General features: G+C 34.2%; 1 protein-coding gene across 1 annotated transcript in view; it reads right to left on the minus strand.

The window, feature by feature from the left end:
* RYR2 (ryanodine receptor 2) overlaps positions 1–17,509 on the minus strand; it is a 416,925-nt gene that overhangs the window by 40,587 nt on the left and 358,829 nt on the right. The window contains 7 exon segments of the mRNA XM_056487752.1: positions 3,409–3,482; positions 4,828–4,904; positions 6,784–6,863; positions 7,768–7,867; positions 15,460–15,513; positions 15,642–15,693; positions 16,234–16,337. Coding sequence (XP_056343727.1) covers positions 3,409–3,482; positions 4,828–4,904; positions 6,784–6,863; positions 7,768–7,867; positions 15,460–15,513; positions 15,642–15,693; positions 16,234–16,337 — 541 coding nt within the window.

Consider the following 17,509-nt stretch of genomic DNA (forward strand, 5'->3'; position numbering starts at 1 on the left):
AGGTGTAGGTTGCAAAGTCAATGACAATTACTCATGAATGTGCTTCTGCAGCCGATTCAGATGAAATGAGAAACAGGCTAAAATGCACATTTTACATCCCATCATTTCCTTGGGAGTCAATAAAATTTTATCTTTAATTGAGAAGTAATTAATTACTCATAGACTAAGCATATTTCTCAAAAAGAACCCAAAACAAACAAAAGAAAATCTTTCTCATCTTTGGTACTTCCTTTATAGTATTTACAGATGGTTATTCACAGGATTGCAGACATAGGAGCTCAGATATCATATAAAATCTAGGATACTTTGAAACTGCTCACCACAGGAGTTTCCCCACAGACACACTGGCTTGGCTTTCTTAATGCTATCAGGTATTAATACCAGTACTTGTACAGCTCTTACATAAGCTACTTTTCAATCAAATGAAAAAGGTGTGCTTCATAATATAAAAAAAAAAAAAATTACTATTTTAAGGTAGCATATTATCAACAATAATGTAACTTTGAAAGGGAAAATTGCAGTCTTTTTCGGTTGTATTTGGTTTTCTTTTGTCTTGAACTTTCAGTAGCTAGATATTAACATGCAGGAAAATATGGTATTTGCAAATATTGTCCCTTTGTGCCAAGAAATCTTTGACACAGTGATTCCTGTATCTTGACATTGCTACTGCTCAGTAACAAAGAAAACAAACAACAAAAAAATTATCGTAATCACTGTGGAGAATTTTGTTAAGCTGCCAAATAGAAAATTTCCACTGAGAAAATAAATAAAACACCAAATCCTCCTCCCCAACATTTGGCTAATGAAAAGACATCTGCTGTGTTGGGAGTTCATTGTTTCTGCTGACTGGTATACACATTTTGTATTTTAAATTCTCTTTTCACATGGTGACATGAACATCTCATGGCAACTGCTCCTACAAGGCTCTTCCTTTACTTGAAGTAAGGAAACTGTGAGGAATAGCAACCATAACACATCAAGTAGCTTTCACAGTAAGGAAGAATCACCTGCAAACAGCATTGTTTCCTCTAAATTAGCAATGCACCACCTCTTTCTTGTATCAACTCCTGACTGCATTAGATAAACCTAGCCAGTGTCAAGTCCTCTCCTCACTAACCACCCTCAAATCCTCACTGGATCCACCACTGATTTCCTGTGCTTGCACAAATCAATGCAGCAATAAAGCCACATCCAATACACAACAAAAAGGCTACAGGAGGACTAAAGCACAAGGCTTTGTGTATGTATATATTATTATGATTTTTTTTTCCTTTTAACATTCATCCAGCGCAAATACTGGGCTCACTAAAATGAAAACAAATTTTAAAAGAACAGGAAAGAAAAGTATAAAAAAGCTTGTTGCTCTTACATCTACTGTGTCAGTCACTGTGCAAATCCTGAGAAAGAGAGGAAAACCAAAATGGGAAGGTTTGATGGGTAAGCCAAGAATTTTAGGATGAACAATTGCAATATTAACAGAAAAATCATACTAGTTTAGCATTCTTACAGGAAAAAAATAATCTAGTGATATTTAGGAGCTGTACAGTGCTGACACAAAGCTAAGAGCAGGGAAAATAAGGAATAGGCAGTTGTTTTTAATAATTACCACGCTCATGGGTGATGACTGAGGAAGGGAGGACAGGACAATTAGTTCAAAGAAAAAGAAACAGGAAAAAAGAAAAAAAGGTGAGAATTTGTTTTAGCAAATACAAAATATAGTTAGTATTGGTTTTGCCAAAATTAGTTCTGTACTAAAAGAGAAACATCAAATAAACAAAACGAAAAAAAAATCCCTCAAATGAGGAAGCACAAAAATACTCTTAACATTGGTAGAGTCAATTATGCAGCATTTAAAGATTTATCTATTTATTTATTTGCATGCAAAAATCACTCATTTCTAGAAACAGAGGCAGGGGTCAAAAGAATGAGCCAATATCTTGAGAGTCCAGTTCAGAATCCAACATTATGAGTAAGTTTAGTTATGTAGTGGCAGAAATGTTGTCCAAAAGAACAAAAGGTTGTACAGAATAATCTTCAGTAAAATATGACAGTAATGGCCAAAATTTATATGCCAGATAGCTGTGTACCAGTGCTCAATTTACAATCTTGTAACTGAATTTTATCCACATGGGTTCACTTGTTTTTCACTCATGTACGTTTAGAAAGATTTAATCTATAATTTAAACTGTGAGAGCACTTTTGGAGAAGCAGAATTTTTGACTGGCCTTGAAGTCATTCAGACAAATGTAATAGTTAATGAAAACTATTATTTAAGCAATTGAATATTAAAGAAATAGGCCGCATAAAAGACCTACAGGCACAAGGGACAATGAGATATGCAGTGTTGCTGGTATGAATTATGATCCCTCAAATGCAATAGGGATTATACAGTCAAGCTTTTTTACCTTGCTTTTAAGAAAAAACATGTTAAAGTGCTAGGTCACTGTAGGATTTGAACATAAAAACACATTGTAACAATTTCTGAAGATAAGGGAAGAAAATGTGCTTTGGTAGCTTTATTAACTATGTAAGAATGAACTTAATGTATCCAGACAATGACAGTAAGGGACTAGTAGAACTTACTACCAAACAGAAGGAAGAAATTGACAGTGAACTAACAACACCAAGGGTGGAAAGCCAAATTGGTTCAAAGTCAAAAGTAGAGTGAAAATTTTGCAGTATTTCCCCAAAGACAAATAGAAAAAAATTATTTCAAAGAAAAAGCTTTCCCAGACTTTTTTCCACAAAGCAGATACATTTCCATTAACCTCTTACATTTAGTTTATGGCTTAAGTAAGTGGTGTGGTTTTCAGTCTAAGAAATCAGGTGGGAACTTTTAATTTCATTTTATGCTGAAACTGGTTGGGGACTTCTAAAATGTTTTACATGCATAAACACTGCTGTTCGTAACTGGAATATGTTTTCAATTTTGCATGTAATATCTTCACTTCTTCAGAACGATGAGAAAGTCCTCTGAGACCATTCTGAAACTCAACACAGCTAATGATTTACTCTGGACAAGGACTGGCCGAGGGTATGTCAATTAAATATAAATCACTTTTAGGAACCTGTTTTAGCTTCAGCCTCTAGATATACATTTACAGGGTTCATGGAATCATAGACTATCCTGAGTTGGAAGAGACCCACAAGCATCTTCAAATTCTAAATCCTGGCCCCACATGGGACACCCCAAAATCCCACCATGTGCCTGAGAGCATTATTCAAACACTATTTGAACTCTGCCAGGCTGGTGCTGTGACCACTTCCCTTGAGAGCCTGTTCCAGTGCCCAGACACCCTCTGGGTGAAGAATCTGTTCCTTATGCCTAACCACCCCTGGGTTCTTATTCAGCTTGCTTCTGCAAAACTTCAAAAAGGTAATGGAAAATTTCTGCTGAATCAATAGTACCTGATCCCTCTTCAGTCACCATGCCAAGGCCTTCTGCTTTGTTCTGACGTTCAAACGCATTTAGGTCAAGAACACTGCAGTGAGAAAAATTACATTTTTACTCTGATTAATTAAATACATGCAATATTTAATTTTGTGGAAGTTAAAAAGGATGGGTGATTTCATTGAAGTTTACAAGCATACTAGTATTAAGAAGATACATGCCATTGGCTTGATGTATGTGTCTGTTACAAGATTAACAGCCTTAACCTGCTTTTGCCCTGAAAGTGACCACAGAATTCAGCTCTGTATGACTGACCAAAAAAAAAGGAATGTATGCATTTATGATATACATACTCAATTTTAGGTGCTATATAGAAGCCAAGTTATTTACTACTTCTTTATTGTAGCCCAGTTCACACCAAGCAGCAAGGTACATTAAGAAACTGCCATTATTAATTCCACTTAGTGTTTCTCTCCCTCCATGTTCTGACAACCTGAAGCTGACAAAAGGGAATATGTATTCAAACTACCAGTCTTAAGGTACATATACCTTATATATTTAATTTGTGAACCTGCAAGGTTCTGCCTTTCAGGACTTTGTCATCTTGGCATGTCATCTGGCCAAGGAAAACTTTTGTTCAAAAGCAAAAATGGTTATAAAAGTCAGGTGAACATAGAATTATTACAGAACCTCTGCTGGCAAGAAACCTCACTGATTTCAAAATGGAACTTGGCCACAGACAGCATTATGAAAAAAGAATATATAATTAAGAAAAAGGAATATATAATGTGATACTCTGGACATAACAAGAAGACTGAATCACCTGATTCAGGGAGCCCCTTTTAGTCCTGTATTTCATGTTGATTAATACATCATTTACTGATACAGTTTATTATTGGAAATTACTTATAAAACATTTAAAAACGTACATTTATATATGAAATGAGCATGAATGGACAAAAAAAGTCATAGTAACACCTCAATTTATTAATTTATTTATTAGTGTAAATTAGACATTCCATTTCTTTTTCTGACTTCTAAGAAGTCCTATGAATAATTCTAATGAAGTTGGGTTTTCCCAGAATTTTTATGATTACTTAACATTGATCATTAAGCTGATCTCTGCAGGATTACTGGATACATCCAGAGTTAAGGATTCACCACTGAGGAATGCTCCTAACTCTGGAGTTGTTTTCTTCCATATCCCAGGTAGACTCAAATTCCATAAATATTTTTGAGAAGAGCTTTCTTACAAAGGTAGATCCGTATCACGAAGATTTTCACACCATGAGCACCATCCCGTCCTTTAACCCAAATCTAGCACGTTACAATCCCCAAGTACTGTTTGTAACATCTTGGTCATTCCAGAACTATAAATACCATGGAATAAAATATAAGTGCAAAATAATAAATTTTTCAAGTCGATACTTTCTTACCTACAGGACTGCATAAGACCAGCAAGGCTCTGGAAGAACCCCACATCCTTTTTATCCTTGAGGTAGTCAAGCATTTTCTGCAGCAAACACAAATAATTTACACAGAGAATTAATATCCTCATTATGTGATAACCTAGGTAACTTAAAACTATATGGATTCAGTACCATTAGTGATGTTGCTGTTTGGAAATATCTCTAGTATGTAAGGCCCTTGCAGAGAAAAATCCAGATACCAAAACCAAAAAGAACATTTAATGCTCATGTATTTTATAGAAAAGGTCATACATTTTAGTTACACTTTCCTAAAGTGTGGAAAATAAAGATAGCAACTAAAGTCAACACAGCCAGAAGAATTTAGTGTTTAATATAAATGCAATCTTGCCATTACTAGGCTACAAATTTGTGTTGACACAGATGGGGCTTCTCATAACCTCAGTTTGTTTTAAATTATTTTAGCTGCAACAGCCTGTTATTAGTAATTTGAGGATATTTTAAATTTTTTAGCTTTATTATAACGTGTAATAACTATCTGAAAACAGATTGCAATACCAAGAATTTATTGAGTGAACTGTGATTCTAGAATGCAATGCATTTTTGAGTAAAGATACAGGATGACACCAAAGCTCTCAGTTATGAAGAAAACCCACAATGCTAAAGGTCAGTCTCAGTAGGAAAGTTACAAGAATTCATCTTGTGAATGAAGTAAAACTATTTGTGCAAAAATAATAGGAAAGGTGGATAATAAGCAACCTCCAAAATGCCGAGCACATGAGCAGACACCATTAGCAAAACATATCAGCATAAACCAGGTAGACCCAAGATTACAGAAAAAGAATACCCCAATCAACAACATTATACCAATCAAAGCAAAGAGCTCCAGAGGAGGATGATTATAATGATTTTTCAAAACCAATACTGTTTCTCTCCCCCCACCCATATCATTCTTCCCAAGGAAGACTGAAGAGTTGATCTTAGGACCTAAAGGAAAATTGGAAAGTTGAGCATAACACCAGAAAAAACAGGTAGAAATGAGGTGACTGAAAAAACAAGAATTCTAACTGTATTACTGATGCTTTTATGTTATAAGTATGTAATTTAGATTAGTAGCATTTCTAGTAATGTAAAAATACTAAGTGTTTCCTGCATTTTGATTCATTAAGGCTTTAACAAATTATTTTTTAATCTAGATTGTAGAATTACAAATTTCATGATTTTCCTAATTTAATATAATGACATCACAAAGAACTGGCATTGGTTCAAGCAAATAATTTCTGCACTATTTGTAGTCTTTCATGTCAATTCCTGGCAATGACAGCTCCTGAAAAGAATGTTATTTTGCTTGCATTCAGCTGGTTCACTTGGAACCTTAATTGTTGTCTGTATTCTTTAATTATTGTATTACTACAATAATTTAGTAATGGCAGGTATAAACCCTTCTCAACAAAGGAATCTTCAACAGAAATACAGAACATTGAACATGTAGGATTCTTTTAACGTATCAGATTTGTGCACTGGGCACCGAATTATCTTACATAAGATTAGTTATTCAAGATTTTCTCTGCTTTTATCAGCAAGAGTCTCCAGTACATAAGCTAAGGACTTCTGAAGCTGTGTATCATTTTTTTGGTGAAGACTGGGGTTACCAATTTTGCTCTACTGGCTATAGGACAATGGCAATCTCCCATGAAAGCTCTCCTTCCCAAAGAATTTCTACAGAAGTAAATGATATAACATAAATTATCCCCCTTACATGCAAAACAAATCTCTTTTAGCCTTGTAAACAAATAAGAAATACCCAAAGGTACTTCTGTATACGATTTTATCCTGCAAACAAGAGTAAGAGGATAAGGAGTGTGTGACAAATAGTCACACTACTTAATGTGCTACTGCAGTAATAATGACAGTGGTATAAAGACCTTTACTGGCTAGAATGGGTAGAAGAAACTAGTAGCTTACCTGTTGAACAGTAGAATTTCCTCCATTTAAGATGGCAATTCCTAGCTTTAGGGTAGCTGCAACCATTGGCCCCATCTCACCTTAAAAATATTTTAAAATATTTTTGGATCATATATAAAATTAATAATGTTTTATTAATTTATTTATCCATTCAATTAATTGCAAAACTGACCTATTTTTCCTTAATTTCTCCATGAGTGCCTATGGACAAAGTGTAATGCACACTTTGTAATGCACACAAAGTGTAATGCACACAAAGTACACAGAAGAAACAAGATATAAGGTAGGAATAACTGAGTTCAGTGAATATAAACCATTCTTCAATCACTAGAGCATCCAATAGTTGATTTAAGGCTGAGCTCACAATGATAAGCTAGCTTCCAAATTTAAAAATGTGTCCCCTGTGCATGAAAATCTGGTTGTTTTCTAGTTTCTTCAGAAAATGACAGTGACCCAAGCATTTAACTACAGTAAACAAAATTTGTAATCAGGAATTTTTAAAATATCACTATTGCAGAAACAAATCACAAAAGAAAAAAATGAAAGCATAAAACCTTAGAATAAAATGGTTTCTAAGGGAAGAAAGCGTCATTTAAACTTCTGAAATATTTTATCAAAGTACATCAATAAAGCAGATATTTGGAGAATATTAAATAAAAAAAGGACTTAAGTCCACACCTACTTCAGAACTGTACACATTCCAGAGTTTTGTCACTCAATGCTGCTAAAGCTGTGAAGTACTTCATGCATCCTCAAAATTAGCACTAGAAAAATTAATTATAACTCCAAAAGAAACAATAGCCTCGTGAAAATTACTCATCATACTTCTCTGGATTAGCTGTCAAAAATCTTGAACTTCTGAGTTCATTTTGAAAGCAAATATTAGAGGCAAACATCTGAATGTTTCGCCCAGTAAAAAACAAAATCACTTCAAAGTTCATTATAAATAAGAAATAAAATTTAATCCAGACACCAAAACCTTACCTTTACTTGCACTGATTGTCTGCAGAACCATCTCAGCAGCACCCCGATCATGCAGCCTGGCTTGTTGATACAGAAGTTTTTGCTTTTCCATCTCTTTTTCCTGAATAAAAATTCCAGTCATTTAACATGAGATTTGAGTTACTATCAATCCCCCAAAGGTTCTTGGTTTTCTCTTAGTATATGGGCTCTATGGCAACATCATGAACCATTTTAATACATACAATGCTATTGAACAAATAATTAACAGGTTCAAGTAATAATCTCCACTTGGTATTTTTCTTTAAAATGCTTTTAGCAGTTTATCTGGAAAGAGTCATCTCAATTGTGAATCATTAGGTTAGTTCAAAGCCCACGTTCATTATATATATACTGCACGTATCAAACTTGCACTTTTGTGCTGTGTTTTTGTACAACAGTTCATACTCTTAATAATCTTCTATAGTGTGACCATAACTTCATACTGCTCAGTATGTGGCTGTTGAGTTGCAAGTTGTTGCTGAATACCAGAGTAAAAGAAGCATCTCAGAATTTTTTTCAGAACACATCATTATAATATAGATTGTCCCCCTACTAACAGAATATTTGATAGAATACACTGTGCTTTTATATTTTGTATTCTCTAGCGGCAAGAAACAATACTGCATGGCGTTGCTTGAGCAATGGTGAAGTTTCTTTTTTGTAATTTAAACTACTACCGAAAACACAAAGAGCATAAAGAGCAAACATAAAGGCACAGTTAATTCCAGATGAGTTTCAAGTTTCATCAGGTAAATTGAAGTTTGCTGGAGAATTGAGGATGACTAAGCAGTATAAGTTGCAAAATGGAAGTTGCATAGAGCCCTATGACAGTGAGTCTCTCAGATGGCGTGGTAAAAAGCTTACTCAAAAGGAACATGACACAACCAGTTAGTATCATGTCCAAAAACACAACGCCCAAAACATGTATGACCTAAAAGCAGGAACAGCTGCAGCAGAAGTAGCCAGAATGACAGCTTTGCTGCCATAAACTTTCCATCCAAGTTACGGAAAAATACATTGGAAGATGGAAGAGGTTTAAAAAATGAAGGCTTGCTAAATAGAGGGTATGAGTAATAAATTAAAAAAGAAGAGGTAAAAAAGAGAAATATGTTCAAATGAATGAAAAAGAAACCTTTAACTCAAAAGCAAACCAACACAGACATTTATGCTGTTACCAGAGAGTTCTCGCCGAGGCTGGCAAATTTGTTTCTTAAATCTTTGATAATATCGTGCTGCGGAAACAAAATTCATCAGGGTTTTTCACACTATTAGCTCTCCTGTGGTTAAATTGTATCTTTCTTTTTGCTTTAAATTATGTGACAGATCTAGATGGAGGCACAAAAAGGAAAAAAAAATGGCAGCGTTGCTTTGTATTTAGCCATGCTAGGGTTTGAAAGTTTTGCCTTCATGTTTAAACCTCTTCCTGGGACTTCAACAAAAACAAAACAGAAACACACACACACGCACGCACACACCACACACACAAACCACCAGAAAACCATGACATCACAGGTTCAGTACAGCTACAATAAAATATTTTCATTTGTTTCAGAAGCCACTGAAAATTGATCAGTCTTTCTTTTCTTAAAAACTATTTCCTATTTCCAGGTACTTTTGGTTTTAGACCCAACACCCTTTCATCTTTCTTTCATTGCAAAATTTATTCTTCACAAGCCTAACTCAGCTATACTACTGTCATTGTATAATATTTTTGATAAGAATATCAAAGATCTATAAGAATGCTTCCAGTGAGGATGTATCTGCATAATCTAAAGACTAACTTCTTGCAATGGCAGTATAGAAGAACAGTAGAAAGAGGCATTGCCAAACAGCTTAAAATGAGAGAAGCAACATTTCCCACGGAATTCAAGATGTCTAGGGTATTAGTAAAAAAAGACCAAAACAAGAAAACCAAAACCAAGCAAACAAATCAATCGACTAACAAAAAAAGACAAGCATTTCTTTTAAAAGCAACCATTCTTTGATGATAACCCACAAAGATCATGGTTCCTTCTTCAGCTTCACAATGCATTTTCACTGTTGTACTCTCCATGCCAAGTCAATACATGTATATAAATATATATGTGATGGCAGCACTAACAGGAAGTGGGCCAGCCATTGCCTACAAAGTATACTAAATTAATAAGGTTATCCCCATTTCTCTAAAACATGTTTACTGTTTACACTGTTACCTATGCTAAGAGTTTCAGCTTTTTGCACTGCATCCTCTTGCTTGCCAGTTGAAGTCAAGAAAACCACCAAAGTCATTAGCCAATGATTTGAACTTTCTGTCATTCACCAAACTATTACAAAAATAGCAAAAATACTTCCCTAAAAGAAACATTTTAAAAAATTAAACAGAATTTTAAATAAAATAGATAAACCAAAAGAAACACACCTCCCCAAAAAAATCAATCCCCAATGAACAAATCTATTTTATCTTGGATGTTTTCCACTTATATAGGAAAAAGTTGACTATTTATAGATGTACATACATGTGTTCTCATATTATAGACTTTTCCCAGAAACCTACCAAACCAAGAAAACTTTAGAACCATACTCTTGGAAAACAGAGACCCAAATATTTTCTACTTCATTCTGGTTTTTGGATTTTAAATCATTATGCAACCATATGCCAAAATATGTTGGGCAAAACCATAAGTTTTAGTTTGAATTTGTAGGCAACTAACTTGCCAAACCTAAAGAGAAGCTTTAACTGGTAAGCGTGTCACTGACATTCTTTAATTTTCTTGGAATTCATACAGAGACTGATTCTTGGAGGCCTCCTTGGAGTTTGGACATCTGGAGAGGTTTGTTTGCTGCCACTGCTAAGCTCCAAAAGATAGACTGCTGGCATAAGATGTGTGTTCTTTTTTCTTTCTTTTTTTTTTTTTTTCATACAAAATCACGAAAATAAGTTAAAGAGGATAAATAAAAAGATGTAAAGAACAGAAATTGCTTTCAACTCAGCTATTAGAAGATGAATGCTTCTCCTCTGAATTGAATATTTTATCATTTTCAAGACTTCTGTTTAGTCCAGAGAACAAATCTCATTAGGCAGATCTTACACTGGCAAAATATCTGCTCATTTCAATGTTAGGCATGCATAAGTATAAGCTATGCAATAAAAATATCAAGTACTCATGCATAATACTTCTGTATCTTTTTACATATACATCTTCATATGTACTTTAAACCTTTTAAGTTCAATATATGCTGGTTTCTGCTCTATAAATAAAATTGGATTTTTCCTAAATTACTCCTTTTGGACTTCATCATTGAAGCACCACTGCTTGTTGCAAGGGTTTGGACTCAAGAACCTCTAAAGGTCCTTTCCAAACCAAACTATTCTATGAATAAATAATGGATTCTGTAGTGTAGGGAGTGAAACCATGCATTAGATTCCATACAATCCATTAAATATAGGAAAAACTGATGAAAAGCACATTTTTACATAGTGTTATTGGAATATTTGCTTTCTTAGAACTGATAAATTGAATATGGAGTCTGAGTATAATTCATTTAATAAACAGTTACTTATTGTAAATATGTGGTGTATGGACACTCAGTGGTTTATTCAGGATTTGTGACAGTAAGAGATAAAGACAACCAACTTCAAAGGGCTGGAGCCTTATAAGGTTGCATTATTAGTATCTACAGAAACTTGAAAATTTTTGTCTGAGGTAAGTGACAGCGCAATATATCATTTTGTCCAAAAATTTGTGAATACAGAAGTTTATCAACAAAGTTGCTACCAGTAACAGGAATGAAAAGAACTGACATAGGAAGCCCATTTCTTTTCTTCCTGTGAAGAGTCAATTTAAATCAATTTAATAAAAAAGGAGTTTAAAAATATGAGCTAATTTTTCTCTTTCTTTGAGTTCCCATCCTACACGTATTTAGCACACATTAATATGTAGGGGTGACTCAAATGCAGAAAATTATTTGCATTCAGCTAGTGAAACAGTTTGATTTGAAAGAATTTCCTATCAGATAGATTCAAAGGAGACAGTGACACCAAGTTTATAGGGAGTCCATTGAGTCCAATATGATAAAAAGTTAACTTAGAGACAAAGGGGAAGGGGCAAAGACAACTGTAGTAACCCAAAGCAAATACCAGCAGGTAAATGCTGACAGGAATATACTAACATACAGAGAACATTATTGCCACATCCCTATTGTTCACACTATTAACCTAATACAGATTAATTGTACAAAAATGAGACTACACTGCATGAGACATGGGCAAAAAACCCAGTCAATAAAATACACTCAGCATTTTCATCACATTCTAGGTTTGCCCAAATGTTTCTATTGCTTTGACTGTGAAAGGATTAAAGACTTCAAATGCCACACATTTTTAAAGTCCAGAGGAGCAGAAGACTTCTATCCCCATACAAACTGAACAGTCACTCTTTTCACATGCACACACAGAGTAGAATAAAAGAACTGCCTTCAACATTGAAATTTGATCACCAGACAGAAAGAAAACAGACAAATGTGCACACAAGCACACACGCAGCTGATACGTACAGTTTCACACCTGCACAAATATTAAATGCCATGTATGAAGGAAGCAAGGGTTATTTCTTGTTGTGCTTTTTTTCCTTTTTAAAATATTTCACAGTCAGCGAGAAAAAAAATCTCTATGGAGCATATAAGATTTAGTGTATGGCAACCAGGTAAGCAGAGTGATAGATATGTAGTACTCAGACAGCTGAATTATTGGAATTTTAAACATAAATTATATTATTAGATTGCCTACATATTTTCTTTGAGGTTAATATGCATTTTGTGTTTGTAGCAATTAAAATACCTTTTAAATATTTTTTGTGAGCAAATTCATCTTCCAGGATAATGCCTTTATCATATGAAGGTGGAACAGACCTTCAGGCACATTTTTGGAGGAGTAAGAGTAAAGTTGATTCTGATAAACATCGTCTCTCCCCACAGATGGATGGAAACCTTTTTCTTTAATGACCTGAATGTTAATAGTAGGCTAGCAAACAAAACAGTCAAAATTACCTTGCTCTTTTCCATGGAGAAGGTTACAATTGTTTCCCTACATTGCCATAGGAAACAAAATTTGAAGTTACTGACTGAAGTCTGACCATTAGCTAAATCTCTGAATTTCAGATCTCAAGCAAGCCATCTTTACTTACTATAGCTGTCATTAGCCACAGCACAAATAACTGTATTTAAACACCTCAGAACCAAAATGTAGCTACTCCACACACCATACCTTGTCCCAGAATATCAGCCTTGCAGCACAAGCAGCAAGTGGCCTGAGTCAACAGGGGAACTGAGACTTCTACCTGCATGAAGCAGGCGAGTGGTCTGCTGCATAGCCAGGGGACACCTTTCACAAACAAATGGTTATGCTCTCATGATGAGACACAAGAGGCTGTGTAAGAAATTGAGCCAATAAAAAAACAACACTGAAGTTTCAGAGCTATTGCCTCTATGTTCTAAGAGAAAACATGGAAGAACTAGGAATCATTTAAGGTAAGGAGTATCTAAGGAGTTTCTGTCAAATACTATAATGATGAAAGCTAAGGACTCAGTTCCAAGGGATCAGAATCAGACATGACTGATGCTCTCTCTAACAAATATTGGAAACAGAATTCTACCACTACATCACAAACATGAGTCTGCTTAGATACAGAAGAAAAGTATAACTACCTTCCCTTAATAGCTGAATAGGTTGTTTTAGTAATTCAAATTAAGTTATAACCAGAAAGAAGATAACTGATGCACAAAAGGCATGAACAGCAAAGCAACATGTACAAGCCAAATGACACTCTGTTTTCCCCAAAACAGTACCACAATTCTACATGGCATATTCTGCATAAATAATTCCTGAAATCTGTAAAGATCTTGCGCACAAAACGGTTTTGGTAGAGATGTCATGCTGGAACTGAAATGCTAAAAATAATTTTAAGACCCTTTAGATGAACTTATCCAAGATGTTGGGCCTGAAAAATCACAAAATTAGACCCAGACAAATACACACATATTTTTTTGTTTTACCTTGCTGCGTTGTGATCCTGTCACCTTAAGGAAGGGCAAGGGCAAGGACAAGAAGCGAAATAGTAATAAGAAAAAGAAGTCCAAAATGTTTTTCTGCAGGTGACTGACCAAATACATACACAAAATTGTCTTTTGAACATATAAATACATTATTTAAACATAAGTTACACAGCTACAGGAAAAATAATAAAGAGAAACAAATGAATAGGATCTCCTCTCAAGACAAAAAATTGAATGCTGAACAAAGAACCCGTTATGATTTGGGTAAGGAGAACTAACAAATTCCTTAGTGATAATTTTTTTTCTACACCTCATTTTCTTCCTATTTAACAATTTTCATACCTATAAGCATGAGGCTTTTGATATTTAACAAGCATGTACAGGCTAACTGATAAGAGCATATAGGAATAAACATTCTTTGTTATTGGTAAGACATTTTCCAGAGGAAAAGAAAAAAAAAAACTCAGAAAAACCCACTGAAATTTGGGTTAATACTGAGATATTTACCAAGAGACAAAAGTTTATATATTGACTATATTACTTGTAATTCAACTGGACTTCTGAATGATTGAAGAAAATTTAGTATTGGTATTCTTCACGACTTCTTTATACAGTCAAATAGGGAATATGTACTTAAATAATTCAGTGCCATATCATGCAGCATCATGTAGAAAATGTACAGAACATTATATTTCTATAAAATAATGGAGTAAAAGTAAACAGGACCCAAACCACTCCTTAACAATCAGAATAGCACAGATAGTTTTACAGCAAATCAATCAGTATATTTAGAATTTTTTTAAGAAAACATAAAAGTATTCATTTCATGTTTCTGTGTTTTAGTAGAGATATGAAATGTAAGTACTAATTGATTTGAAAGACAAAAGATACACTTTTTAATGTCAGAATCATAATATGCCAAAACACATTAAAATATTTTTAAAAATTAAAGAGCTAATTCCCTCAGTCTCAGTAGAGACAAAATTCTTGCAAACTCCATTTTATTAATGGAAAAAGAGAGAGAGATCCCAGAGCAAGCACATGACAAGAACCCAACACACTTGTAATCAACTTGTATGTATCCTTAAACAGTGATGATCAGTAAAAATTCAACATTTAACAGCAACAAATATAGATTTCCTATTCTCAACACAAGCAAAAATCTTAGCAGTACCAGTGAAGAGAAGTTCACATTTTATTAAGAAGCACTAATATATATATGAACATAAAACTACTGTAGAATTACTGGTACTGAATGTAAATGACCACTGCAAAAAGTAGTATTACAGTGTCTTAAGAATCCAAACTGAAGGTAGGGCAGAATAATTTAACAGATACAGTCTGTTATTATCAGACTTTTAGACTAAGTTACTATCTGTAATACCTAACTAAAAAGTTAAATGATATAAATATGTAAGATCCACTAAATTATTCTCTATTTAGTCATATATTATGTAATACTGTGCATGTTTTTGTTTCACTAATATTAATCTGGGGACTCATATCTGCCATATCCAGCTTGTGACATGCAGTTCACTGGCATAATAAGCTGCAGTAAGCCATGAACCAAAAACATAAATGTCAGCTGGAAGCTATGAAATAATGTCTAACATGACAAGAAAAACAAAACAAGTATAATCTTACTTCGAAACTCTTCACTTCTTCTTCACCATCATCATCTTCTTCATCATGGCAGCTCTGATACCATGTAGAAAGAAAACATTTGCTGATAACTCACAATTTACTGATAACACTTTACAAATTATATCTCTTCTTCACTAACTTAATTAAAACACAAAATAAGCAATAGGTATCAAAGGAGTTACCTTTGCCATAATGTCAGCATAAGCCATATACAGGAAATCTTCTTCCAATTTGCTAGTTAATAGAGAGAGGAAAGGTAAAATGAGGAAGATTAGAGTCATTACAGAAGAACTGAAGCGCCAAAATATTTTTAAACATCATAAAATATTTTAAAATAATTTCTATGCTCATAAATAACTACAAAACATTTTTGGAAAATGAAAACTTGGCTAACTTATACAAATAGAAAAGTATAGACAGCTACAAACATGGTACTTGGAAATTCATAAACACCTTCTAGTAAAGTGAATATAGTTTATTTCTAATTAGAGTATGTTTCATATTCAGACTGTAACTGTCAATAAGGAACATAGACAGGAGACAGAGGAGTGGTGGGCCCTGTGCACAGCATCCATAACTATGAAAAAGTCATGTAAAAATCTCTACATACCACAAGCTAAAGAGGTTTGAGTGTAACTCAAACTCACCATGTGTTCATACGCACGTTTTGGGCTAGCTTATGCAACCTCACTTGAAAAGAGACATAAATGACTTCAAATACAGGAGTAATCTTAAAATCTGCACACACTCTGTAGTCTCTCACACCATCCCTACCATTTTTCAGTCAAGGCTGTTCGACTGAATAGCAGAATAAGTTGATGTAAAGGATCAACTCTTTTAAGGCTTTCATCTTCTTCTGGTGGTTCCTCTCCCGGTTTCTTTAGGGAAAAAAAAAAAAAAAAAAAGATTTTAAAGCATATTCAATTATCTATAGTGAAAATATGTTACTCTGTGCAATTTACTAAACATTAAATATTAACATGTGTAATTTTGAACAACCAGGAGAAAGCAACTTCCAAGCAAAATATGGCAAAACTGAACCCCGACTGTGTTTATGACCATGAAAACTTACAAAGATGATACCACTTGCAAAGCTTTGGATTTCCTCTCCCCATAAAAACTGACCTTCTTCCCTAGATTTGGAAAAGAACGACAATATTTTACTCTGTTATCCAAAACTAGTGGCAACCAGATGCCATCATGTACTATTAAACTGTCTGTTGCTCTGTTAACTAGCTTCAGCAGATAAAAATGAGGATCCCATTTCAAGTCTGTGCTAGGTATACTGCTCACTGAGACACTGAGAGACTTTGAGGGAGAAGAAATCCAAATGTGAACCTTACCAACAATTTTAGACACAAGGAGATCTATCTACCAACAACAGTAATGTTGGCTGAATGTAGAATTTTAGGAGATGACAAATCAATAATGTAAAAAAAATTATATACGATTCAATAATAGTCAAATAATAACAACATATAAATGCATAAAAAGGGGGGTATTTTTATGTGATTATTTTGTTTCCGTTTTAGACAGCTCTAGTTTGCTTTCCTTGAAAGAAAAATGTAGCCCTAAATACTATAATGACAACGATCAAAGCAGTGTTTTGAAAAGCATCTATACAAACGTGTCCTCTGACTTATCATTTGCCAAAAGACATTTCAGAAAGTAAGTTTTGCCTATCAAGTTGCTAGCAAAATTGCTTCATCCAGACACTTTTTCTACGAAGAATCTGGTAGTTCAAAGAAAACACCCACTCTTCCTCCTTGCTTTCATCTAGCACTGTACACCAAAATACAGATAAAAAGAATTCCATGCATTGGTAAGACAGCCCAAGTAATACATTATTATATTGCCATATGCTATATGCTAAGCAATATGGGTTGGCCACTTCAGAGATAAAGGAAAATGGATTGTTGTCTATTAAGAAAACAAATTTCACATGCCAAACAGATTTCTGTGGGAATGTTCCTAGATGTCTATGAATACTGCTATTTCTATGAGCCTGTGAAGCCCAGCTTTCCCACGCAGCTGTACCAAACATGACTGG

This window comes from Oenanthe melanoleuca, chromosome 3, assembly GCF_029582105.1.
Source record: "Oenanthe melanoleuca isolate GR-GAL-2019-014 chromosome 3, OMel1.0, whole genome shotgun sequence".
Lineage (NCBI taxonomy): Eukaryota > Metazoa > Chordata > Aves > Passeriformes > Muscicapidae > Oenanthe > Oenanthe melanoleuca.